The sequence below is a fragment of the Oxyura jamaicensis genome, chromosome 1, assembly GCF_011077185.1.
Source record: "Oxyura jamaicensis isolate SHBP4307 breed ruddy duck chromosome 1, BPBGC_Ojam_1.0, whole genome shotgun sequence".
Lineage (NCBI taxonomy): Eukaryota > Metazoa > Chordata > Aves > Anseriformes > Anatidae > Oxyura > Oxyura jamaicensis.
In genome coordinates this window covers 65,811,583-65,838,422 of record NC_048893.1, presented here as the reverse complement: position 1 = coordinate 65,838,422, position 26,840 = coordinate 65,811,583, and the positions used below count along the sequence as shown (strand labels likewise).

Below are 26,840 nucleotides of genomic sequence, written 5' to 3'. Positions count from 1 at the left end.
CTTCTTTGCAAAGTGAAGTAGTTAACAAAACGAAGCTATTTAAAAACCTAAATGAATAAATGTTATAAAAATAATTAGTACACTAGACTGACTCGCACAAAACATATGTTATACTCTGAAATATATTTAGATGGGAGTGCATAATTGCCCGTTCCTTTTCTAATGGCCTGAAGCAGAGTGCTAAATCTGAACTTTTCTTGAAGTCTATTCAGCCATGGTGAACTGCCCCCGCCCTGGTTACTGATTCAGGTCCCCACCACCTTTCACATGCTTTGTGCAGCAGATACAACCAGCTGCAGTAGTCCAGATAAAGTCTCAATTCTTCTCTGACAAAGGGAAATAAATAGCAGCAAACAGGCAGCCACAATGGGAAAGACGTAAGAGACAGCAGTGGAATTGCTGGTCAGGGCGAAGGGCAGCATTGCAAGTATGAGCCCAGAAGACCACATGGAGAGCATTTCCAGATCCCCGTGGGCGTAGGCATATGTCCTGCTGCCAGCCTCTGACATGAGCATCTCTTTCATGGGGTCAGCACTAGAATGAGCACCAATGATCCTGCATGGCCCTGCCCAGCCTCTCCCCACCTGCACACCCACAGGCTCAGAAGCCAGGCTAAGATCGGCACAGCCATCAGGTACGTTGCAGGAGTGCTGGTCTGCAGCCCTGCCTCTGCCTCCTGGGTAGACTTTGGACCTGTGCTGCTGGACCCTGTAACACTGAGGCATCTGCTTATTCCTCAGGAAAACAAAAACACGAAAAAAAAGACACCCTAAACCCACCCAGAATTGTCTTTATTGGAATATGCTTACAGATTCTGCTACCCCCACCCCAAAAATAAATCACTGGTTTCAACATAAATGATGCTTAAACAACTTTGCTAGGAATCCAGCTTCTTCTAGAATACTCGATGGCTTGAAGCTGCACAGTATTTCAAATTGTTGTGTTTGTAACAAAAAAAGGAAGCAAACATCGGACTTCCAGAAAGCCAAACCTCTCCATGTGCAGAAGGAACCTCTTCCCACTGAAGCAAACCAACAGCAACAGTCCATGTGCACATCAAAACAGAGAGGGAAAGGTAGGTGAAGGGGTGCATCAACAAAAATACAAATTCTCCTATCAATTTTGTTAATCAACTGGTAGGTCCCATGAAAACAGTAAGGATGTCTCCAGAGATACATTAAATAGGAGGCATGGTTGGACCTTCTTCAATTTTAAGAAACATTAGTCCTTCCTCTAGAAACTAAATCATATCTACAGAATAGTTTGTATGTTAACATTAAATGTCTAAAAGACAACCAACTACAAAAAAAGTGAACTTTGCAAGTGAGGTGACTCTTTCTATGACAGAAGCATTGAAGTACAGTCTAAACATTGACATGACTGGAACTAAACAGCAGCAAAAGCCCTGCGACATGGCTGGGAGGGCATGGCAGAGGGCCACTCTGGCAGGCAGCTGATGGGAGGTGACTTCATACAATAGACTCCACATTCCTGGAAGTTCAGCAGTAGAGTTTTACTCTAAACACGCCAACAGGCACTGGAATTTTTCCTTCAAGAAACTTTTGGGGAGATCAGAAGGCAAATCCTGTAGCAAAGGAAGGCAACTTTCCCTGAAAACAAATGTGAGAACAGCCACAGCTCAGTCTACTGAGCCCTCATTTGCTGCGTTGAGACCTAAAGCAGAAAAAAATTGAGAGAGCCTTGGGTGAACTACTTACTGGGAAATGAAGGCCTATTTTTAGTACTAAGCACAGCATATAGGATTATGATTTCTGTATATGTTGCTTCTCTGTTCTTTTTTCCTGCTCAGTTTTCCTATCTGTCCAATGTGTTTTATAGAGCAGTAGCGACTCAGGTGGTTTAACCAGATAAATAACTGAATTATTATCTTTATGAAGTCAAGATCTCTTTGTAATAAATGTACCTCGTAGCTTGATTTACAGCAAAATCCTCCTCCTCTTACTTCCCTGATGAGACCTACTTAAGTCAGTGAGACTAGTCATGATGATAAGATAATTAAGTTTTTAGTACAACTCTGGTTAGTGAGCAGAATGCAGCTCTGAAGTAATGAATCTGCTAGCTCCGGTCTGATATTCAAAAGGTGTTGATAATTTAGATATTACTCTTAATATGCTCTGAGAAAAGTATTCTTTCATTAAAGCTGTAAACCTTGTATAGGCCACAATTCTTTTAAATTAAAGAAATGCTTTCAGAATGGCAAAGTTGAAGTTCAGACAGCATAGCAGTGACACCTGCAAACTGACAGTCAAACCCCCCTACATTAAAATGCAAAGATTTGCATGAATGTGTTTAAAAATGACAGGAGAGAGGAATGGGAGCTTCTAAGCAAGTTAGACTAAATTTTTTAAGAGTGAAATGCCTAAAAATAGGCCCCTGAATGCATAGTTAGGCACCTATATAGAGGCTGCTTGATTTTCAGTTGTTCTGATCACCCAGAGCTCCCATTAACTTCAGGAGCAACTGTGGATACTCAGCTGTTCTAGAAATCAAGCCACCTTTATTCAAGGGTCTAAATATGGATGTCTGTGCCCAGGTTTGGGGGAAAAGAATAAAAAATAAAAGAAAAAGGGTTTTGCTACCAAGATTTTATAGAAGAAAAAAATAACCAAGTTTCATTTTCTCAGGTTACAATGCTTGAAATTGAATCAACATAACAATTAATAGTGCCACATATCTGTGCAGAAGATTTAGTCAGAGGTGAATGGAAAGCTGTTCCAAGATCTGTAGCTCTTAATTAGCAATCTGAAACATTTGTTAGATATTTCATATTCTGAGACTGCAAAGTGTTACCAGGCCACCTAAATCTTTTTCATAGTATTTCAGTGTTGCCATTAATAAGCTTTTCAGGCCTGAGTAAGACTTTGCAAGATTAACTTTGCAAATCTGTAAGTATTAACTATTTAACTGTTTCTGAATTACCATTTTTTCTACTTTTGGATCAAGTACAACCAGCAGACTTAAGCATATTTTTAAATAGTATAAAATATGAAGAAGGGAGAATTAGGCCTTTAATTCTATCAAATGCACTCGCTTGTCAGAAGACTTCTGAATGCTGTTTTTTTAAAGACCTCTTTTAAAAAGTAATCCTGAGTTGATTTTGCATTTAAGCCATTGCCAGGTCATGCTGAAGTGCATAAGAGCCAGTCACATGGTGGAAAATCTGCAAGAAGAAAGAAAATTCATGATGGAATTACATACGACTATAAATTTCCAAGTGCCATGGAAGTAATAAATTAAAGGCATGTCAGATGAAGATGACGGATATTTGTTTGTGTGTGCGTGTGTATGTGTTCATAAAATATGATGTAGTATACCTTCATATACTTGTTTATAGGATCTGAACTAAGGGCTCTTGCTGCCTTGCTTGGAAAAAAAAAAAAAAAAGTAAAAACTCCTGTTTTTAAATAAGCTTTCAAAAACAGACAAGTAGAAGACAATGCTTTACTCTCATTGTAATTTGACTTTGATGATTTTAGTATTATTTTAATATTCAAAGTATTCAAAATTGTTTATGATTTCATATGGTTCATTTCATTCTCTTTACTGTACTGCCTTAGGGCAGGAGGTTTCTCCATTTTCTGTGTTTTGCTTTTGTATATATTTCTTTTAGTGAATATAATGAATGGCACATTTTATGATACATGTTTTTAGATGGCAGAGTATAGCAGAGCTTTGGTCAGGTTTGGGGTCTTCGTGCAATCCCTGGCAGACGAAAGGATGCCACCCTTAAGAAATCAGAACAAGCTGTGTCATGTACACTTGCTGTCTTCTAAGACCCAGCAGCGATGGCAGTGGCAACACAAAAGCTCACGCTGCTTTGTCATAACCAGGGACATGATTTTAGGTCAAGTAAGAGGCAGAGACAGTCTGACAGTGAAGCAAGCCAATATTATCCTCATTGCATGAGGGAACCTGGAGGTTTCAAAAGTCTCACAAATATTCACCCAGCATCCTTCAGCTGTTATACTTTTCTTAAGACATATCAGTATTTCAGTTGCTAGGAAAGATGGGCAGGGGACTTATTTCTCCTTCACCCTCCTTACACAGCTCTGTTCTCCCACCAGCAGCAACAGCACAAGGGCTCCCAAACCATTTTTCTGGTTAGAGCTATTATCACCTCATCTCCTGGGCTTAATAAGCAGGAGAGTGAAGTTCAGCAGCCCTAATGGTTTAGTCATTCCTATGAAGCTATGTCATTTCAATTATGTTGTATTCTTCGGGGTAGATCTCCTACTCCAGTGAGACAGGTCCCAGGGCAGATAGGTCAGAAACTTTCATTCCTACTGGGAACTACACATTGTCAGTGAACTATTGGGAACTACACTATTTGTCTGCCAGGAAACACAGTGATCTGCCTGAACAAAAATAAAAGCAATTACAAAAATGAGGCTTTGTAGGAAACAATTGCTTTTTCTTCCCCAGGAAATATCAATATGTTAAAACTTCTCTATCAGCAGTACCATACGCAGAATGAGACGTGACTTTCTCCACAGCACAGAAATACACTGTGAACAGTTTTGGCAGTGACACAAAGGGTCTGTACAGTATTCTGAGAGCCAGCTGAACTGGCAACAGACAGGAGTGCAGGTGAATGCACTACCATGTATTTGCAAAAGACTCTACATGTGTACAAACTGATCCGCTTTGCCTGCTGCATTGTGAGACTGGCCCAGACAATTGTCAGGGCCTGGAATACCAGATTCCCAGGGGCCAGCAGTGACAGGACAAATTTAAACCAATACTGGGCTGGAAGTGAACTTGTCATTAATAATGCATTAGATATGTGTTCTGTAATCTTCTAAACAGCATCTAAAAGCATATTCCCTAAAAACAGTAAGCTGGCATGTTTAGAAAGATAACACTTTCTCTTCAACAATCTGAAAATTGTTAACAACTAACCTGTTTTTCAATATCTTCCAACAAACTACTAGCACCCAGGCGAAAGAGCTCTGGCTTTAGCCACTCCACTCCTAGTTCGTCCTTCACCAGCATAAGCCAAGTAATAGCTTCTTTTGCCGTCCGAATACCCCCAGCAGGTTTAAATCCAACCTTTATAAAGAAAAAAGAAATGCAATATACATTTTCATTCATCACAGCCCCAGATGAGCAATCAGCATTTGTACACCTGCAGTCTAAATGTGCCTGTGGTGTATATAGCACACACTGTTCAGAAAGTATTTGACTGCAAACAGCGCTAGGTCTGGACTAGTGCTGAGAGCCATCAGGCCTCAGTCCTCACTGTGAAATAATTTTTGGCCTGAGGAGGAGCAAGTGAGGGAGTAATACTTTTGACATCTCTACACTTTCTCAGGAGCTGGGTTTGAGAGAGCTTTGCCCATAACACATACTAGGACAAGGAATGTACGCAGAACCAGGGATATCTGCGTATCACCTACTGCCCGCGTTGCAATCTAATTCCAAATAAATAACACAAAATATACATGCAGTAATGTAACACCAATGATGCTGAAATCAGGCATGTGATGCAGCTGACTTGTGTGGAGAGCAGCGAGAGAGAGCTGTACTTTATAAAAAGCCTGTGTGCCACAGTTATGCATGATCGGGCTGTAAATTCAAACTTATTTGGAGCTTTTTCACTAAAATTTTCCAAATTTCAATTAAATTAGGTCTGTCTTTACCAGAAATTGAAATTGTTTTACAGGAACTGCAAAACTTCTCTCCCACCACACAATGGCTAAGGTTTCAGACACTTGATGAGAGAAGTGTCATACTTGGTCAGGTGAACTGCCATATATGAAAAACCTATCTTTTAGGTTAAGCATGCCTTGAAATCCAATATCCCATGAACCAACGCTGAGCTGATCAGATGTGCACCCCTAACGCCAATTTTTGTTATGTGCTATCTACACACATCTCATTCTAAGACAGAGCTTGTGATGCACAGTTACCAAAAGCCTGGTCAAAAATTTTGTTGCTTGCATTAGCTCAAATGTTGGCAAACAGCAGGTTATTTATTTATTTATTTTATTTTATGAAAAATAAGAATTGGAAAGAAGTGTTTCTTCATTAAGGAAGGAAATCTGAATATATACGGTAGCACATAGTGATGCTTTCTACATTTCCCTCTGCCTCACATCTTTACCTTGGGTAGTCCTTCACTTTAGCTGCCTTCTGTAAGAATTATTGTTCTGATTACTGTATATACATTCCTAAAACCTCACTGCATTGACGACTTCTTTGTACCTTATAGATATGACAGTAGAATTGAAAAGTATCTGTCATTTTAAATATGTTTGGCAATTTTTATAGCAATTTCAGGACAAACAAACATAGAATAAATCCTTCTCTAACACTGAAACATTGTGATAACAGCATATTTCCAATAAGATTATAAAGAACTATAACAGGAAAGGCTTGATAAATCCAAAACACAAAGACTGTGTTTTTGTGGATGGATGGATGCATGCATAAATGTATAAATACATCTGTTAACATTAGATTTCCAAAAGGAATTTAAACCACAGAAACTGGAAAAACATCTTCTAGACAATAAATTAAAATAGCGGGACTGTGTTTTCCCTCAGGAAGAGAAATCCTAATCAAATTCAAATTTAGATTTCTTTCTAGAAATATTACAGCTCTTTGAGGTAATCTGTGGGAAAAACAAGTAAAATACAGTTAATAAGGCAATTAAAGACACCAAGCAAAATTCCTTTCCCTTTTAGCAATTTCTGAAAGCTCTTTTATTTGAAAAAAAAAGAAAAAAAAAAAAGCTGACAAAGAAAAGCCTGTCTTCTCCTCCCATTTACCATCTTTCCAAATGGGGCATCTGACTGCCATAAAAACGCAAAAAGGAAGGGCGGTTATTTAATTCAAGAGTGGTATAAAGTCCAGCTACCACTTCCCTGCTGTTTCACAGTATTTCATTATTTTGCTTAATAAGTTCATCTCCTCAAGAATTTTCTCTTCACCTTATATTATTAAAAGTAATAAGTTTTTCTGGATTGGGGGTTTTCCAAACAGAAAAACCAATTTATGTATGTCCTTCAATAATGACAGGAAAAGATTATTTCCCATTATATTGCACACTTTTCATATCACCACCGCAGCTTATCATTCAATAAATGTTACTCTGCAACTTGTTCCTTTCCTCGAAGAAGTTTAATTTCTGTATTAACCTGTTTTTCCCAGCCAACGCCTTGCTAGAAAGCATCCCTACAGCAGCAAAATTAGTTTGTTAAAGATACCATTTAGAAATCTCTTGTCACTGATAGTATTGTCTTCAGTTAATAAAGCACGTGAAGTCAGTTTACATCTAATTCTCTGACATACACAGACATAAGCACTCATTCTTAATAACTCATTTTATATCATGAATACATCCTTTTAAAGCAAAAGGTGAATTCAATATTTATATCCAATTATTATATGTACAAAACTTTGCAGATGCGGCAGAGCCAACCACAGCTCCTGTAAGCAGCACCTGTGCTGAGGCGAGTCACCTGGCCCAAGGGATCTGCCTCAGGTTGGCAGCAATGATGCTCCTGAAGAAGCAAGACTATCTGAGATGCTGGAGTTGTTGCATGGCAGAGAGAGGTGCAGGCTGGGGAAGGTAGGGGTGAAGACAGCCTAAGGATCCAAGCTGGCCTCATCTAGACAGCTACAGAGAGCAGATGGACACACATCTATCCTGCTGTCACCTGGTTCCTCAAGATCCAACAGCCCCTGAATCTATCTCAGAGCTATCTCTCTATCCCACTGGTCATCCCATGTCCTAACATCACACCTCAAAACGCCATCTGCAGAAGGGGCAGAAGGGTAAGCTGGAGAGGACAGAAAGTGACCCAGAAGTGGGGAGAGGGCCTTAGCTAAAGATACAGTCTCCTTCCCCGAGGCCTCAGGTGATGACAAAGCCTACTGCAGAACATCTGCACCAGATCTAACTGGGGACCTGTTGTGGTTTAACCCGGCTGGCAGCTAAACACCACACAGCCGTTCGCTCACCCTCCCCCCTCCCTCTCTGGGATGGGGGAGAGAAACGGGAAAGTGAAGCCTGTGAGTTGAGATAAAGACAGTTTATTAAGATAGAAAATAATAATGATAATAATAATAATAATATGTACAAACAAGTGATGCACAATGCAATTGCTCACCACCCGCTGACCGATGCCCAGCCCAACCCCGAGCAGCCGGCCCCCCACCCCGGCTAGCCACCCCTATACATTGTTCAGCATGACGCCAGATGGTATGGAATACCCCTTTGGCCAGTTTGGGTCAGCTGTCCTGGGTCTGTCCCCTCCCAGCTCTTGCTGCACCCCCAGCCTGCCCGCTGGCAGGACAGAGTGAGAAGCTGAAAAGTCCTTGGCTTAGTATAAGCACTGCTCTGCAGCAATTAAAACATCAGCATGTTATCAGCACTCTTCTCATCCTAATCCAAAACATAGCACCCTACCAGCTACTAGGAGGGAAAATAACTGTCCTAACTGAAACCAGGACAGGACCTCACTTGTCTGAGGATATGGGAGGCAAGAACTGGCTTAAGCCTTCCTAAAGAACCTCCTCTTTTCTCCCTGCTCCTCACTGCCACTGACCTCCCTTGACAGTGACCTGAGGGATAAATGGTGTAATGCTCTCAGCTGCTGTCCTGCTTTCCCTCCACCTCATACAACAGGATCCAATTGGATCTGCCTTCTTGTTGCTTTGGAAAGCCTCTCTGGCTTCCAAGAAAAGAAAAGATCAGAATTTACTCTTTAGGTTGCCAGAACAAAGTCAGAAAGTAGATCTGCACACATTGGATGGACTCTCAGTGGCTATACATTTGTATAGCTCCAATGAAGTTTACAGGAGCATGCCAATCACTGCCAGCTTGAGATTTATTGAGATGGTCATTTAAATGTCTTAAATGGTGAAACAAAACTCAAAACCAAATGCAACACAGGATATATCAAGACTGCGTGAGCTTTTAGAGAATTAACTGATGGTTAATCAAGGGAGGAAAGGCAAAGGTGTCTTTTTTTTTTTTTTTTTTTTAATTATTAGCAAATGGAAAGAGGAATACAACAGAGAAGTCCCACTGCCCATTACCTACTGCTCTATAGGCACGGAAGATAATATATGCAGATTTATATATTCTGCATTTTGAAGGTGTTCCAGTCTTATTTCCTTCTGAGTAAACCTGTTTGGTCTATCTTTAGAAAGGTCACAAGAATTTACCTTGTTGCCGGTTTGCCAGTAGAATTCTTTAATGGCTCGCATCATGACTACTCCAACTGGAAAGGTTGCATTTTCCACTTCCTTTCCTGTAGATGTCTTTATAAAATCAGAACCTTAAAGGAAGTAAAAAGCTTTGTGATAGTTTTAGAATAAGCCACTGTGCACATATGTAGTTCATGCCCTCCAAGAATGTCCTCATACTTCACTGCAATTATGAAGTATCCCTTTACACGTCCCTTTGGTGTCGATATTAACCTTGCACCAGCTGAGGCTGGAACAGGAAGGTGAGTTACCCATCCAGATTCTGAGCAACTCAGACTTCCCAGGGTCTACATGAACACCTCAGCTTTTAATTCTTTGCTCTAGCTATCGCACTAATAATCTCTTCAGGACAATCCAATATATTATATGTTCCTGTATGCACATTCAATATATACCTGTGTTACATCTGATACACACACAAAAAAGAAAGCTATCAGATTAACCACAATAAAGCAAATGATTTCCTCTACACAAATGTTTTGTATAAATCAACATTTTAATACTTCCACAAGGATCTTTCTGAATAAAAACAATTTTCATCAGATTTTTAAGTTCAGTTTGCATCCATTTAGTCTCATATTTGACAGTCTAGTATCATATCTCCTGCAGCTGTTTAAAGTGGAAGGAAAGAAAGCCCATGTGTGTTTATGAAACCAGCTGTGTAATACTGTAAATAGGGGGAAAAGTCCTTTCTTAACGCATTTTACAATTATAACATTGCAAATTACTATACTTAAAGCCATTGTCTGATATAATACAGTAACAAGGTCAAAAAATCTTATTTAAAGAAGGAGAGTTAGCATTGGCTTATTTTTTTCTCACTTTTATACAATATTCCTCACTGTCTTTCCTGAATACTTGTGTTCTTGTACGTTTTTGCTGTTCTGGTTTGGCTTAAAATGAATCCAGGAGGACAGTATTACGAAAAGCTAAGAAACTAAGAACAACATCAAAAAAATACCTTGCAGTGTCTGCACAGTGTACTGTGGGATCATTAATTATCAAAAGTAATTGGGAGGAGAAGAGGGCTAATTCAAACACAGCGTAGTAGTGCATCATCCACTTAAGTCAATTGGAACTGCATCTGCTTCCACTTCAGATTTGGCTTAGGGTCCATTTTGTCTCTTAATATGAATGATGATGCCTCTGTGACATCCCCTAGAGTAAGCAAGGGAACTTTCACTACTGGTTGAAAGTAAGGAGTTGCCTAGACTACATTTTTGATGGTGTCCTGAGGCATGCTCCAGAGACTTTTCTGTCTGATGAAGGCTGGCACATGGCTAGGTTTCAGCCTGCTGGGAAGTTGAGACAAAGCCAGGCATGCTTCAGTGTCCTGTAGTTTAAACATAATTGAACTGTATCACTAACTTTGTCTCCTCTAAGACCATGGCTCTCTCTGTAGACTTCCTGCCTAGGCATTGGTGTTTAAGTTGTACCACCCTATGAAATTTCCCATTCTAAATAGAAACGACTACTCAGGAAACAAGTTCTAACTCCAGCAAAGTTGCAGTTTGAAAAAGAGACAATTAAGAGTTGATTGAGCTTTGCAAAGAACTGTGCACATATGAGAGATAGTTGAGTTATATATTTCAGAGCTACTCCCTTTCAGAGAGACAGTATGGACATCTGATAGTCATGTTAAAACAAATAATATTGGAAGTGAAACTTTAACAATGCTAAATCATATTTTTAATTTCCCTTTTAAAATGTAGCACTTAAAGTCCTTCAGCGCAATACTTTCAATTTTTTCTAGTATAAGGTAAGTCAAAGCTTTTATAAGTCTTATAATTACAAGTCTCTATGGTACAGTTTCATTAAAAACTTTCATTAAACAACAGCTGCCCTTGTATATGGTCTTCTAATCAATTTGGTCAAACAGAATGACTTCTAATCAGCTGTTGATAAAAATAGAAGATGAAATTTTAATTCTAATAGATTAACCACAAACTCAAGATAGTCTTCAAAATCCATCTAGCTCTATTCTCCAGTGGATTTAACGACTATTCAGCAACTCATTACTAAATAGAACAAGATGAACATTTTCCAGTTCATTAAAGAAATGTACTATGTATTTTTGCATTGTCCTCATGATTCGTTACAGGGAGTCTTAATTACAAGATAATGGATAATGGTTATTAAATGCAGACTCCAGTAATGAAGCTCTATTCATTTGCAAGCCTCAGAGACTGCAAAGAGGGGAAAATAAAATTACTAGCTTCAAAAGATTAACGGATCAAATTATTATTCAATTTTGAAAATCTCATTCAGACTTCATAGAAACAAGAAGAGATTAAAAACTAGTATTAGTACAAAAGTAGTGCATTTATATATTTATTTTTAAATAATATCTTAAGGCTATTACCAGAATAATCAGCTTTAGATGTGATTATTAGACAAACATACAGCCAATTTAGTAGCATCCTCTAACAATGAAAACAATACATTTTTATTTCCCGAACAAATTCTATTTATGATACAAGAGCTTCCTTGCAGGACTCCAGGCAGCCTCTCGTAGAACTTGGAAGATGCACGCTAGCAGAGAGCACCACAATGTAACATATTATTAGCGTGTAGATTTCAGTAATGAAAAGGGGGATTTAAAAATCAACCACTGCCATAAAAAGCAGCTCATTAAGTAGAATTTATGCCAGCCTTGAAATAATAAAAAGTGTTTCATCAATTCCATTTCTTATTAATGTTTTCAAAAACAAGTCTAAGGAATGAAGTTCAGCAGGAGTATCATCTGGAAATTTAGGTGATGATTTAGAAACCAAAATTTATCATGCATCTTCTCACCTTCCTATGAACGTGTACATGCAAATATCGAGGCTGACATTAAAATACATCCTGGGTCGCATTCCCTTTCCTTAGGGTAGGTTACCTCATTCAGCAAAAAATTAAGTCAAACTTACAAAATGAGTCTGTCAGTGTAGACTTGTAGACCAGTGAGCCTGGAAAAGGCCACACTTTTTACTCTTTTCCAGTGTGCAACCACAATAACACATTACCTTTCAAGTCTGTGAGTCAGGCATGACTCATTGAATCACTAAAGAGTTCAGACATCAAAGCCCTTTGAAATACAGCAGCATTAGATGCCTGTTTCAGCTTGGCTTGCTGCAAACCCAGTAACTCACCTGCATGGGATGCTTTACAGCACCAAGGCCCAGCAAGCATTGCCTTCATTTAACTGGAGACAGAAATCTGTATAAACCAGAAGAAATGTGACCACTGCCAGTCTGTACAGAGAAACCAAGTTCTCTGCACAGTTGAGAGCCAGGCCACTTGGGTTGTGATCACATGCCTTGTCACATCAGCTAGAGTATTTTTTTTAAGATATTAAAACGCTCTTCTTTTGCTCTCTCACCCTACACACACACCTCAGCCACTGCACTTGACCAAAGGCCATTTAAAACAAGCCAGCTGAATTTGCACATGCTAAATTAAAAGCTGTGCCTTCATAGCTTGTTGCCTGAATCTACACCTAGAGATTAAGAGATTAAGATGAAGCCCAATAAATCTATCTATCCTAGATACTCATATGGCCCTATTTACTGTGGTACCTGAGTGTAGTGCTGAGGCATACAGAAGAGGAGTGACTTGCCCAAGGCCTCTCAGCAACCATTTGGCAGGGCAGGAATTGAATGTCCTGGTCTCCTGAAGGCCAGAATAGAGCTGGCACAACTGGCCTATCCCACTGCTATTCCCTCTGTCATCTCAAAACACCACAAAGCTTCCCAGTCCACATAAAAATGAAGCACAGCACAAGAACCAGAGAATGTTATTTAGATTAGAGCATCCAGGAAACGAATTATGGTTCCATAATTAAGCAATAAGCAATAATAAGCAGTATAGCAATCACAACCTTTTGGTCGTGAAGTGCTTCAAATGCCCTTGGGGAATGATTATCTCCTGATAACTACAGACTCTGTGTTGTTGCCTTACTCTTAATGAAGAGCAAAGATACGTCTGGCAGTTCTAAACAATAGTTCAGAGACAGGCGCTTGCAGAGGGATAATTATGCCATACTACCTTGTACGTACTTGCAAAGAGCAGAAATGTATCTTGGTTGCTGCAACTCAGATATAACAATATATGGCAGCACAGGGTGAACACATGCCCACAAGACTTCTATGGGGTAGCGGCAGAGAGTCATGCTGTTGAGGGGACCTACGTAAGCCCCTGCTGTTTGTACTGACAAGGTAGCAATAATAAAATAATACATTATCAAACATGCATAAAGTTGCATAAGCAAGCCATCTTTTTATTTGTATGAGTACCTAAAATAAGGGTCTTTAGATTCACACGTGATTAGCCCAACTAAGGGTTACCAGGTTATCAACTCCCTGAAAATAAGAGGCAGGTCAAGATACAAAAGGCTAATGAAGTAGCTAATTCTTGTTAGCTGAGGCATTGTAATAGTCCCCCTACATGTCCTACAACCCCAGCTGCAAGATAAAAGACATTTCCTGCTAGCTTAACTTTGCTATCGAAGAAAAGAGAATACACAGCTGTGACAACTCACTTGAGCAGGAGCTCACTGAGTAGCTTGAACTCCATCACACATGGCGACACTGCCAGACCACTTATTTAGGTACCTATGCATGTTTTCATACACTGGTGTCTACGCTACTATTTTTGAAATTGCTGTCTTATAACTTGGTTTGTTGTGACTTTTTCCGTTTTCCCGTTGTTTTCTGAAAAGTATCTGTATGAGGAAAAAAAAGAATTGCATCATGGGGCTCGATGTTTAATGTCTGCTTATAAATAAGACAACCTTTCTAATGACCCATCCTAGCATCTCAGCTTGGTTTTCAAGACTAGAAATGGATGCTTCCTTTCTCGTACACCATCTCCGGTAATAGGCGATCTGCAGGCCAAATGATGCCCTTAGGAGCACTTACGCATGCACATGAAGGGACAAATTATTAAGTCCATACTTATGCAAAATTCCCTGTAGATGATCTCTGAAAGAATTCAGCATTGCTGAATTATGCATAGCTTGCTAATGCACTATTATAGTGTCTACCACAGGTCTCCATAGGATACTATTACTTAATTAGTATTAGTTTCTTGTGTGTTCATTTAAAATGTGTATCTTGAGAAGGTTCAAAAGAAAGATCCACAGCACCTTCTGTCACTCTGCTATATAGTATTGACTTTTGTTGTTTTTAGAGCATTTTTTCCAATCCAATTCCTATTGTACATGGTGAAAGAGAAAAATAATTAACTGACATGTGACACGCTCCAATCTCAAAGGCCACAGCTAGGATTCTTGTCAATGGTGGCTCTTGGCTTTGGCTTCAAACCACACTAAAACATATGAAAAATATGCTCCCATATTGCCAGGCTGGGAGATGGCATGGGTGCAGGAGCAGTGCAGGCAGTTGTGCACCACTGCATCAGTCATTCCTTGTCCTCTCCAAAGAAGCAGCAGCAGGACATTTTCTCAAGAGCAACTACTGGGACCACATGGAAGCTTAAGGAATCCCTATATTGTTTTCTGCTTGTTAAATTTCATACTCCTTTACTGAGATTTTCATTTATACTTATTCAAAAATGTGTACCGTGCATTACACTCCAGGGCTTTACAGTAATGACCTATATTAACCTTATTTTGTTTTGCAGATGGCAATACTGAAATTGGTTAAGCAGTTTGCCTAATGACACGTGACGAGCTAAAGGTAGAAAGAATAAAGAAATCAATACATCCCAGCACCTAATGGTAACTTTGCAACTATCACTGAGAAAAAATATACATTTCCTCTCAGCTTATCCAGTCAAAATGCTGTTATCCTTTACAGACAACAGTGTGGTTTGCCACTTGCCTCTGGTTTTGAGCAAGACACAAAATACCAAAATACTTGAAGAGACAAAGAACGACAAAAAACCTCCCACCCCCCAAAAAAAATCCCCCAAATAAAATAATTCACAAACTACACTGCACAGCTGGCAACAAGATGTTGTTACTGATGAGGGTAGGCATAGCACTGCATAAAACCCTGTGGAAGTGCACTGCAGCGCAAGAGAACACAGAGCAGCAGACCCGCTCCCTCTCATTGCCACCATCATCTTCACTGTTATGCAGAGGTGACCTACAAAAAAGGCAGTCACATCTTTCAACACCTCATTCCCACTCTTTGCTGCAAGGATAGCAAAGGGTGAGCTGCAGAATTCAGCCAAACATCCAAAAGTCATAAATTGCATAAAAAAGCTAAAGGTTATAAAATAACACTTTGTCTTTGTACGAGGACATTGATGTAGCCAGGGGCTATGAGGGGGAAGGTGACCTTTCCATGCTCTGGCAGAGTGTTAGTATCACACATTCAGCAGCTACAGGTACGATGGGTGTTTGAGAAGGAACCATTGCATTCATTCTCATCACTTTACTCATGACACACTGGTTGCTGCTAAAACAAGTTGCTGTTCCATTACAAAGCCGCATAAAGGTTCGCCTCTCTTTTCAGATGAGATGCAGGTACTCAGGTTTTCAACACCCAGCTATGTGCTTGTACTGAGCTGAGTCGAAAAAAAAATGTTGTGGGAGAAGCTAGATTTGATTTGAAAATCTCACCCATTGAGCTTCCTCTACAAATATTGAATTGTATTGCATCATTTACTTGTTCACACTTAAAATAATCTAAACAACATTAAACTATCCTAAATTGTGATATAATTAAAACAGTAATGTTCTAGGGCAGGCTTTTTCCCTGCTGGCATTCCTGGCTTTGGATCAATACATCTTAGTCTCTCAAAATGTTGTCTAGTACATGACATAATAAAAATTGTGGCTAAAGCCCTGATATATCTACCAGTAATAGCACAATGACTTGGAAGTAAATAATAAATATTCATGACTATTTGGAATCACAGCACTACATGGCATATCGCATACTGTATTTTAGCAGCCAGATTTAGCTTTGTGCTTTTTAATGTTGATAGCAACTCTGAAACAAATATGTTAACATTAAAAGTCAGGTACGCTTACATATTGTCTATTAGCTTGTAACAAAATTACTCAAATTGAAAAAGAGCTGCTTAAAATCCATTTGGAGATACTCCATACTGAACAAAAGCAACTGGAAAATTAGTCTACTTTATCAAGATTAGAAGGTGCTATGAATTTTAAAGATTTTTTTTTTTAAAAAAAAAAACACACACAGAGCCAAAATCATGACACTTCAATGTCATTTTGAGTGTTTTGCAACACTTTCTGATAAAAGCAGTTTAAGATTCTGTTCCGAGTCTAACCCAGAGGAAGGTGCAATTGATTTTTGAGATTTAAAAGTCATGTCTTAATGCCACAGTCAGAATCTGTCCAGCATTCAGTTCTCCAGTTCAGCCACCTCTTTGTCATGCAGAGGACAAACAGCCAGCATCAGGGGCTCATCCATACCGTCTCCTACATATAAGGAGGCAGCTAGCACAGGCAGAGGCTTCTGTAGAGCTTTTTCTGCACTGGGGAGATTTCCAGTATCAAAGGAACTTCCCAAGAGCATTTTGGGGCCAATGTCCTCCCTTTGGATTTGTGTGAAAAACACAAAGTGCTGGGTCTCACCAGTCTCCAGTTTGTAATGTCTTTGTTTCCTCCTGGCTTTAAAAAATGACATAGAATAGGTTACTTACAGGCTTAAATAGCAAGTTGAAACTTTCCCTTTCAGTAATCATGTGATTACTAGGAAAATGTTATGCACTTGGCTTAGTTTTTATGACACTTGAAAGTCTTCAATACCATAAATTTATGAACATGTAGACTCTGCCACCACAGCAGGTGTTGTTCTCCTTCTGATGCAACAAATATCAAAAGAGGAACACGCTGGAAGGACTTAGTTACCAATAATGTAGTGTATTCCAAGGCAGAATTGTTAAAATGGCAAGTGTCACCAGCTATTATTTCTTTCTCAATTACTATTATTTTTATATTACATTTAATATAAGGAAGTTGCTACCCCTCAGAGTGCTTCGTTCTTCTTTTCCCATGTTGATAATTTGATATCCAGCAAAACTGCAAAAACCCAGATGTGTAGGCCACAGCGTGTAGGGGGAGTTTCCAGTTGCTAACGGAATTTTTCACCACTGTGAAGAGGGCTGTCAGTTTTGGTATTCGGGGTGGCCTGAATATCAAAAAGCTTGCCACCCTAAAAAACAACAACAACAAAACTGACTGTGCAGCCACACTCTGAGCAGGAAGCACCTCTCTGTTGGGGAAAAGAAATACAAGCTTCTGTTTTTGTTTTGTTTTGTTTTATAAGAAGTCTTCTTTCCCCTCCCCCACCTCCTCCCTCAGCTGTATTATTAATGATGCTTACATTGCAAAATTACAATTTTATTTCAAAGAGATGCTTTATGAAGGCATGTTGGTGATAAATTGTCAGACTTTTTTGGCATAAGGATCTACTGAGAGCTACTTTAAAAAAAAACTAAGAAAATCCAGAGAACCCGTAAGCACCATCAGAAATGGGCAGCAAGTTATAAAAAGGTATTTAACATGCTGGAGCACTGTTTTTCTCCCTCCCAGTGAGCATCTAAAACCAAAAGTACCAAAAATCTGGTTAAATAACTGACTGGTTTTTGGTTAAAAATAATTGGAACTGATACAGAAATGTGCATTTGGTTAGTCCAATGTCAAAATGAAGATATTTTAACCTTCAAATCCATGTGCTAATGTTTTACTTTTTATTTTCCAAAACCTACACTAAAAATAAGTTATCATTTTGTATATTGTCATTTCATCCCTCTTACTGAAATACTGGGAATTAAAGAAATCATGTATCAAACTCTCTTTGTGCTACATGTACGTATACTCACAGGTATTATTGGAGAGTTATTAAATGTCACTATTAATTGAGACACGAAATTTAATGTCTTTCTTACAGAAAAAAAAAAAAAAAAAAAAAAAACTGCTTAAAGTTTGTATCTTTGCATGGAAATCTTTTAGAGCCTTACTTTGTTACCAATAGCTTCTTCATCCATGCTTACCAAAAATGTACTGTCTCCCCTCCCCATATGAGCTTGGTCCTAAGCACGCTCAGTTTAGATCACACATAAGATAACAGCAAACAAAGCTACCCATGGCTGAACCCCAAAGAAACAGTTATTTGACTTGGTAGACTCTAACCCAGTAAACTCAAAGCCTTGCAGGATCAATGTTTTCAATTATGACTTCTAACGATATCTAAATTGGTATTAATGTTCTTTGCAGTGACTCAAATTATTCTGTCAAGAGTGGGATCATGAGACATGCTACCATGTTTTTTGTTTCCATACCTAAAAGAAAACTACAGAAGTTTAAACATGATCTGTACTTTTTTTAATAGCAGGTGCTTTTAGTTAAGTAAATTTGGACCATGCTATGAAACTAAAATTCAGGATGTCTAACAACCTGCCACTTGGCTCTTCTCTCCATCATCTTTGTAGAGATGTACATAGTTCCATAAAGCAGCTACTTTTCAAAGTTACTGAATGACAACTGAAGTCACAAGGAATAATGTGTGCTCAGAATTTCTCTGCATCAAATCAGATATACGTATATTTATATATTTACATTGAAAAGCACTGGTCTGAAGCTCAGCATAGCAGTGCTGCATGTATCTTGTCCATCAACTAACCACAATATCCTCTTATGCTTTAAGGCACCCAGACATTAACCCAAAGCAGAAATCGATTGTCTCCATTTAACTACATATCTTTTCAAACTTCCTATGACAGAAATGACTGCGTTAAAATAAAAAAAAAAAAGGCTACTAGTAACACAAGGCTCTTGTTAACCAGCAAGTTCAGGTGGGTCCGTGTGTACAGAGATCAGAAGAAGCTGCTGCTGCTGCATGCTGTTTGCTTCTTCAATGTGAATTTATAAAGGAACGTGGAAAGTGCAATATCAAGTAAATTATCAAGAATTAAAAGGATTAAATTCCCAGGAACCAATGAAGTCAAAGAAAAATGGAATATGGATTCAGCCCTAAAAAGATAAAATTATTTAACAACTTATTAAAACAGTTCATCATTGTAATTACAATCCAAGTGCCTACAAGAAAGTTGCACAAGAAAGGTAATTAGTTATGAGGAGACTTTTAAAAGCCATTTATTGTCAATTTGGGAGAGAATCAGTATGAAAGAGTTGGTAGTAAAAAGAAATTGTTTGTTTATTCATAAAACTTATTTTGGTCTAGCAAACCTCTCAGAATCCCTAACATCTGCTCAATGGCAGCTGTAAGTAACATTAGGAACTCTCAGCCAATTTATAACTTTCCTTTTTATTAAAAAATAAACAGGTCTTTTTAAATTATTCACAAGTAAATTAACATAAAAATCAGTGCTGTAGCAACTCACATTTTGTGGAAAGGCGTCTGCAAGCTTTGTATAATCATGATGATCTAAACCTTTCTACGTTTCACTGACTACTTTAGTCTTTATGTGATGTCCCACCTAATTTAGCAAATGAAAATGTAGAAAACCTACAAGCCGTATCAGTCACAGCTATGAATAATACAGAACGCATCACTGATGCCTCAAATGCTGTATTAGCTGCCTCCTTCCAACTTGAACAGATTCTAGTCTTACCTTCCCTTTGCCTTCCACCATTTGAAACCTTCTCTCATGCAGTCTCAGCTCCTCTCTTCCGTTTTTCATGAAACAGACCTTAGACAATAACCTCAACTGGCACAACTGTTTGCTGAATTATTGCCAAGCAGGGAAATGCAGCAGTGTTAGTAATTAATAATTCTTTGTAATGAAAATCCGTAGCATTTCTATACATACATTGCTAAGTGCTCTGCATGTTCCTGTGTTTCACTGCAAAAATGCCCAGGAACCCTGTCATCCCTCAAGATTTCTCTGTACCCAATACACACACACTTTAAAAAAAAATACAAAAAAATACAAAAAAAAAAAGGCTTTCTTGAACATTTCAGCAGAAAAATACATTGCTTCCTTCCTAGGTTTCTCTCATGTATTCAGTTCTTACTTCCTAACAGGAGCAACTCTGCAAATGAACTCATCAAGTAGTTCAAAAGCATGGAGTAGCTATGTTTATTTTACCAGGATTTTTAGGTTTTGCTTTTAAGTAGCAAACCAGCATTTCTGCAGTACACTCTGGAGACAGTTAGTTTACAGCTAAGTGAGATGTAATTCTAACCCAGGCACTGGAAATCACTGGAAATGGCATAGATACAACAGCACAGAGTCCATCCAGCTGAAGGTCCCCAAGGAGTTTGCCTTGAGGCTGCAACTGTGCTACAGCTGTAACTGAGAAAACTGCTCTGAAGCTAAATCTGGTTACAGCCAGAGAAGCTGCAAACAGTATCTGATTACAACAAGAATATAACCAGTTAGCTATCAACAGCTTGTGCACGGTGTCTTGTTACCAGAGCACCACACGAAAATGCTACCCTTCTCCTCTTGTTGGGGACTAGAGGTCACGAGAAACTTGGCACCCCCTTCCATCACACCTCACCAAGCTGCTTTCTCATCATGGGGCTTGGGTTCATTTCAACGCTGCATTTATGTGTAAGGGTTTGCATTTTCTTTGAGCTCTCTACATGTCCATTTTCCAGGACCAGTGGGAAGAAGGCTTTTGAAGATGCATGATTCATAATTTTGTTTTGCATAATTTAAGTCTAATGTGCTGCATGGAATATGGAACATTGCCATTTGTTTCCTTTCTGGTCCTTTAGAGATAAATTAACAAATCTTGATAAATGACAAATTTTTACCTCTGCAATGTTTGGGATAAACTGATAAATTGGACATTGGATTGGCAGTATAGCTGCAAAGGTGACAGAAGGAAGACTTTTTGTTTATAAAAACACCCTGGCATGTTCAAGGAGGAAGTTTTTCTACTTTTCTAATTTCAGTTTTACTGAGAACTCAACTTGAGAAACCAGCTGCAGTTGTACACTCTATAGCACAAATGCTAGAGGGGAGAAACATCAAAGGTGCAACAGACGATCAGATGTCAGATCCCTGTTGACTTGCCATGAAGACTATGGACTTTACTATCATCTTTGTCTTTGAAAATTTCCCTCAAAAGCAAGGCTTTTACAGGAAGATGCTGCAGTTCAGTAACAAAATAGGCATGGTCAAAAACTAGAAACTGACTTATATGAGAGATGATAAAAATTAAAAACTATCATTTCAAAAAAAAAAATAATAAAGGAATACAAAGTAAATAAACAAAACAGAAACGTTTCCCAGAGGTTGAAATTCCAAAGTATCACATCAAAGAAAGTACATGGTTTGCACTCTGGTAACAAGAATTAAAGGAACATAGAAAACACAGGAGACAGACTAAATAATCAAAGTACCTACCAAGAAAGTCCAGGTCCCTTCATAACTCACCAAAAATACTGCAAGCAAACACAGGGGCAAGCTGGGAAAAGCCATGAAGTGCTCTTTCCAAACACCAGTGAAATAAGCACATTCCCGAAGAATATTGTTATATGCTATTGTCATTTTCTGATATAAACATTTTCCTTTGAAAAAAGATTGAGAAACCCTACTAAGATGACCTTTTGAATTCCAGTTAAAAGCTTATAAGGAAGGGAAGCTGTTAAATATAAGCTTAAATATTTGCAATTCAATAATCAATCCTGTTTAGCTCAGCAAGGAACATGTTTGTAGTGACACACAATGCAGCAGTTAGCTTGGGTATTCAGCCTGTTCCTCTGAACTTAATGAAGTAACAGCTGGAAATACAGTGTCAGCACTATTAAAATGTGATCTGTTAAAAGTTAGTTAGTGTCTTTATACTGATCTCAGTATTTTTAAGATCCACTTTATTGGTAAGGAAACTATCCATAATCTCCTTAGGACTAATTTGTTTCATATGACTAATTTTTGTCCCATTTTAATATCTCCGTATGGAACTCACTTGTGTTTTGTGTCCACCTCTTGGTACGCTGCTTTGTTTTTCACTGCATTCCTGTTCCTTATGAGTAAATAGGGTTGTTCAAATGAGTATCTAGAGAGTTTCAAAATGGCCTCTTGATGTTCAAGATCACATATTCCTGGTGTATTTTTCCATTCAACATCTTTCTGTTTAGAAGTCTAATTTCACATTCTGCTATCATGGGCACATGCTTCAAAATAATTTCAGATCAGATAGGCCAGATCACAAGGCCATGCCACCTTAAAAGCAACACAAAAATCCTAGGACCTATAACTGTAAAAGCATGCTGAGTTTATTTCCACATCTATATTAAGTTGCTGTTAAGGGACTGAATATTCTAACTGGTGTTCCTACTTGCAATCTCTTAAAAGATACTTTAATATTTCATAAGACAATTTTGTATAATTGATAGATATGGTAAATTAAATATTTATTTCTATTTTTCACTTGTTTAGTAGAATTTAACACCTGCTCCTAACACAATAAAAAAACAACCTGAAATATCAGAGAAATAAATAGTACCCTGTACATCTATTGATTTTACATAATATTTCCATGTTTTAAAATTACATTCTCTCAAACCATTACCTTCAATACCAGAGCTTCACAGATGCAAAGTTTTTTGCTATGAAGCTGTGTTATTTTGATGGCATGTTTGACTAGAACTATTCACTGTGCAACGATTTCTGAGTCTGGAGCGATATGAAACTTCAAAAGTTTTAACTCAAATTCTAACAAATTATTTAACATAGAAACAAGGTTTCATTCATGGGGAAAATTAACGCAACAGGGGTGCTTTCTCACCTCTCTGCATCAGTTGTTGTAAATTGAAAGTATACCATTTAGATATTCCTTAATTAACATGCTCTGCAAAGATCTCGACTATCAGCAAAAGAAAAACACTGTTCACGCGTTTAGGATAGTTTGTTAATAGAAGGCTGACCCCTCCCAGCAGTATGTCACACTGGCAGTACATGCCTACTCACTGTAATCTATTTCACACCAGTTTCAGAGGTTGAAGCACAAAGAACAGCCAGTTTCTTATAAGTCAAGTAGCAGAAATCTCTGCAGACTAGGGTTCAAACCCTTAAAATACACCACAGGACAGTGGAAGCCCACAGCACCTGTCCATGCTTTGAAGACCTGTGTTGAAGAAAGCATAACTTGTTGTATAATCCTCAGTGATCCCGCTGTCTCTCTTCTCTAAGATCCAGTGACAACTCCTGGGGAGATACCAGACTCCTTCTCCCCTACACTTTCTTGCAGGGGCATGTTGCTCTTTGCTCGTTGCTCGAAGGGAGAGCACCAAAGCATAATAAAACAGACATACAGGAGGCATGGCAACCCTACTCCGTTTAGAAGAATGTTTTGTGTGGAGTGCTGTGAAAACAGCTGAAGGGAGGTGACCTGACCTCCCTGCTGCTACAGACAGTGCCAGTCAGTTGTGCAGTGTACGGTACCATCACCCTCAAGTACCATGGCAAGCTATGCCGGCTCCTGCCTCCACTGTCACTCCCAGGACTGGCTCTGATAGTCAGAAGCTCTCTCCAGAAAATTTCCAAAATTTCTCGTGCTCAAACTTCCCCATTTCAGTTGTGACCAACGGTATTCCATCTTCATGCACAAACAAAGGAAAAATTCTGCCTTCTAATGAGAGGAATATGTTTCTGCTTCTGTCGTAATTTACTAGATGTCACAGAGGTCCTACGAAATGCTCAATGTCAATTTTATGCATGGAAAAAACAGAAAAGTTAACTGAGTTGTCAAAGGTGATGGCAAGCTAGGAATCATTCTGCTATTTCAAACAATCCTACCCATCTTCTGGTTTCCTGACCTAACCGTATTATTCTGTTGAGAGGTGCTTGGAAATAGCACAGTTTCTCTTTGTAAGTGGGGAATGGGTGGCGGGAAAGTAAAGTAGCATTGTGGATAACACAAAATAAAACAAACAGGTATATAAAGAGCATGATGTCAACTGTTTTTGCATCAGTATGTCTTCTTTGACTTGAATAGAGACTTTATATTGCTATTTTTGATTACAAAACACCATTAATAGAATAGGCCTTTCACAAAATTAGCAAACTGAGTCACCAGGCATCCTGGTATGGCAAATAAAAACAACCCCACACAACCATCTCCCCAGGGTATGGCTGTATAGACAAATATGTGTTTCAGTAAGCACGTAAGTAAATGCATAACAAAACATGGCATTGCATGCATATCTCGGTTTCTACCTTAAGCTAGAAACAAATGAGGCTTTACTGTATGTACTTTACTATACCGTATACAACTCTGTTGTCCCCTCAGAGATCCTATGTACTTCAACATTTCTGTTTCTCTTGCATTACTTCTGTCCTTTGCTTACCCATACAGTATTCTGCTGCTCTTTTGACTTTACTGAGAAGATTTTCTATTAGAGCCCACCCAAGTGTTTCTTAACCATTCCTTCATTTCTGATTCCCTATATATACATAATTGAGTTCCAGACAGATTCTTAAGTCTCATTTTGCATTCCTTCCAGATCTGCTTTATTCAAAACCAATACTGTTTTTGTGTTACTACTCTTTGTGTGGACCCTCATCAGTAATCCAGACCTGAGGATATTGTGATTGCATTGTTAGAACTTTTCAACTCCAAGCTTATCTATCACGCCTACATTATTTCTAGTGATTAGCTGCACTATCACTGTTAAGCTTGTAGGCAATTACATCGTTTAAGGGAGCATCCTTGTACTGCCTTTCTGAACATGCAGCTATCTGCATTTTTATACTACCGGCTTTTTTCTTCTCTTTTCTCCAGAATAAATCGAGTCACTTGTTCCTGTACAGATCTTTTTTATACAGATTATATTTAAACACTTTCCATGTTGCCAAGAACATCTTTTGATCTAACTGCTAATCCAAAACCTTTTTTATTCTATAACAACATTCAAACTTTTGAGGCAGACTGTGTTACTCTGCACTGCTCTGTATCTTGTTTTTTTCCACAGCATGTTTTATGCTCGTTCCTTGCACTGAACTTTTGGTGATGTTAACCAGAGCTGTGAACATGCAGAACGACTGCAGACTATGCAGAATGTGAGACATCTGCTTCAGTAAACAGACGGTAAAGTTATCAACAACCTTAGTGTTAATTACTGTCCCAATGAGTCTCTTACAGCAGCCATACTGCGACCATTTCTACATTCCAAGGCAGTAACCAAGGCTGTACTCCTAAATGTACCTGCAACACTGCATCTTCACAACGCAACGTGCTGAAGCAGTTCCAACTCTGCAAGTTCATATTTATCTAAAAATTCTGAAGGAACGGGCAGATCTTTGGACAAACGAGGTACTGTTTGCATATGTTCAGACAGAAGACAGCCAATGCAAACATCATATTATGCACTCAGTAAATTGAAAGAAATTCAGACGTGCCCGTGCCCATGCTAGATCTAATCTGTACCACCAGAAGATCACAGTCAAAGCATATTGGGATTATTCTCTACCATTTGATAACACAGGTGGAAGAACTCTCTCTACACTGTGCTTTGTTCTCTGAAGACAAGCAGTCAATGCAAGAACACATTGCATTTCAACATCTACCTTTTCCTTCCAGCCAAGCCAGAACAGCAAGTAATCCATCTTGCACCTTGGACTCACTCAGAGTCCTGCTTTCTTGGAAGGAGAGAGGAATCACCACCAGACTGTGACAGAGAAAGCCTTAGTCACCAGTCAGGCAATCAGTCCTCTTCCCGTATATTCAGAAGAGTAAGGACTTACTAGTTTCCCCCCGGCCCTACACCAGTAAATCTAAACACCATCAGTCACCCTGGAAAGCACTCAAAGCCAGTTCACTTCTCTAGAAAGGAATTTACAGGGCAAAGTGTGCCTTTTACCAATACACAGCAAACTCAATACAGCTGAGATGAGACACAGACTGAAATCTTGTTTCCTATCTGCTACCCACCCTCCTGCCCTGCTTTGCCTTTCATTTGCTCTAGGCTCTAATAACTACCTTGTTAGTATCAAATTACAGCTGAAGCTGTGGACACATAAGTAAATCAAACTTGTCTTTAAGCATAATGCAGCTCAAATGCTACTGAATAGGACCCTCAACTTTTGGTATGTGCATGGGATTAAAGCTAGGAACTCACAACTGATCACAGCTTGACTTTTGACTTGTCTGTTATGATCTAAGTCTCATAATTTACAGAGCTACTGTGCGATTTATTCTGCTAATGTCTGTGCGTACTTTGAAGATGCAAAGTGCTATCTAAGTGCTAAGTATTATCACTTATTCAGTAGTCTTGTTTCCTACATTAGTAGCATCTGCATGAAGCATGCCTAGCTTATCAATCAATTTTTGTTAGTTTGGTCTCCTCTCTTCTTCTTTACTTCTCACGAAACATTTGCTTGGTAGAACCTTTGCTTTGGACCATGGCAGTCCATGTCCAGCAGTAGGAAATACATTCCTAACACTTAGAAGGCTGCTAGCATGTTTAAAGTCATACCATCTAACCTGGCTCCAAACAAATCTTTGCAAGATAGCATTCAAAATAGCAACAGTTATTGGTACCTCAGAATTTGCATTCACATTACTCATGCTAAAAATGTGTCTGCAGCAATATTAACTACATTATAAATATCTTATTTAGAGCTGGGCTAAAAGCTTTGTGTAGCTAGGCAGTATTCTGCAATGTTCCACACCACTTTTCTTGGACTCTCCCTTTAATCATTAA

General features: G+C 38.7%; 1 protein-coding gene across 1 annotated transcript in view; it reads right to left on the bottom strand.

Annotated features, from left to right (window-relative positions):
* Nucleotides 1–772: 772 nt before the first annotated feature.
* Nucleotides 773–26,840, bottom strand: part of DERA (deoxyribose-phosphate aldolase) — a 55,855-nt gene continuing 29,787 nt past the window's right edge. The window contains exons 7-9 of the mRNA XM_035346974.1: nucleotides 9,196–9,308; nucleotides 4,921–5,070; nucleotides 773–3,181 (exon numbers count right to left, since the gene is read on the bottom strand). Coding sequence (XP_035202865.1) covers nucleotides 3,125–3,181; nucleotides 4,921–5,070; nucleotides 9,196–9,308 — 320 coding nt within the window. The 3' untranslated portion in view covers nucleotides 773–3,124. The remainder of the gene's footprint in view (nucleotides 3,182–4,920; nucleotides 5,071–9,195; nucleotides 9,309–26,840) is intronic.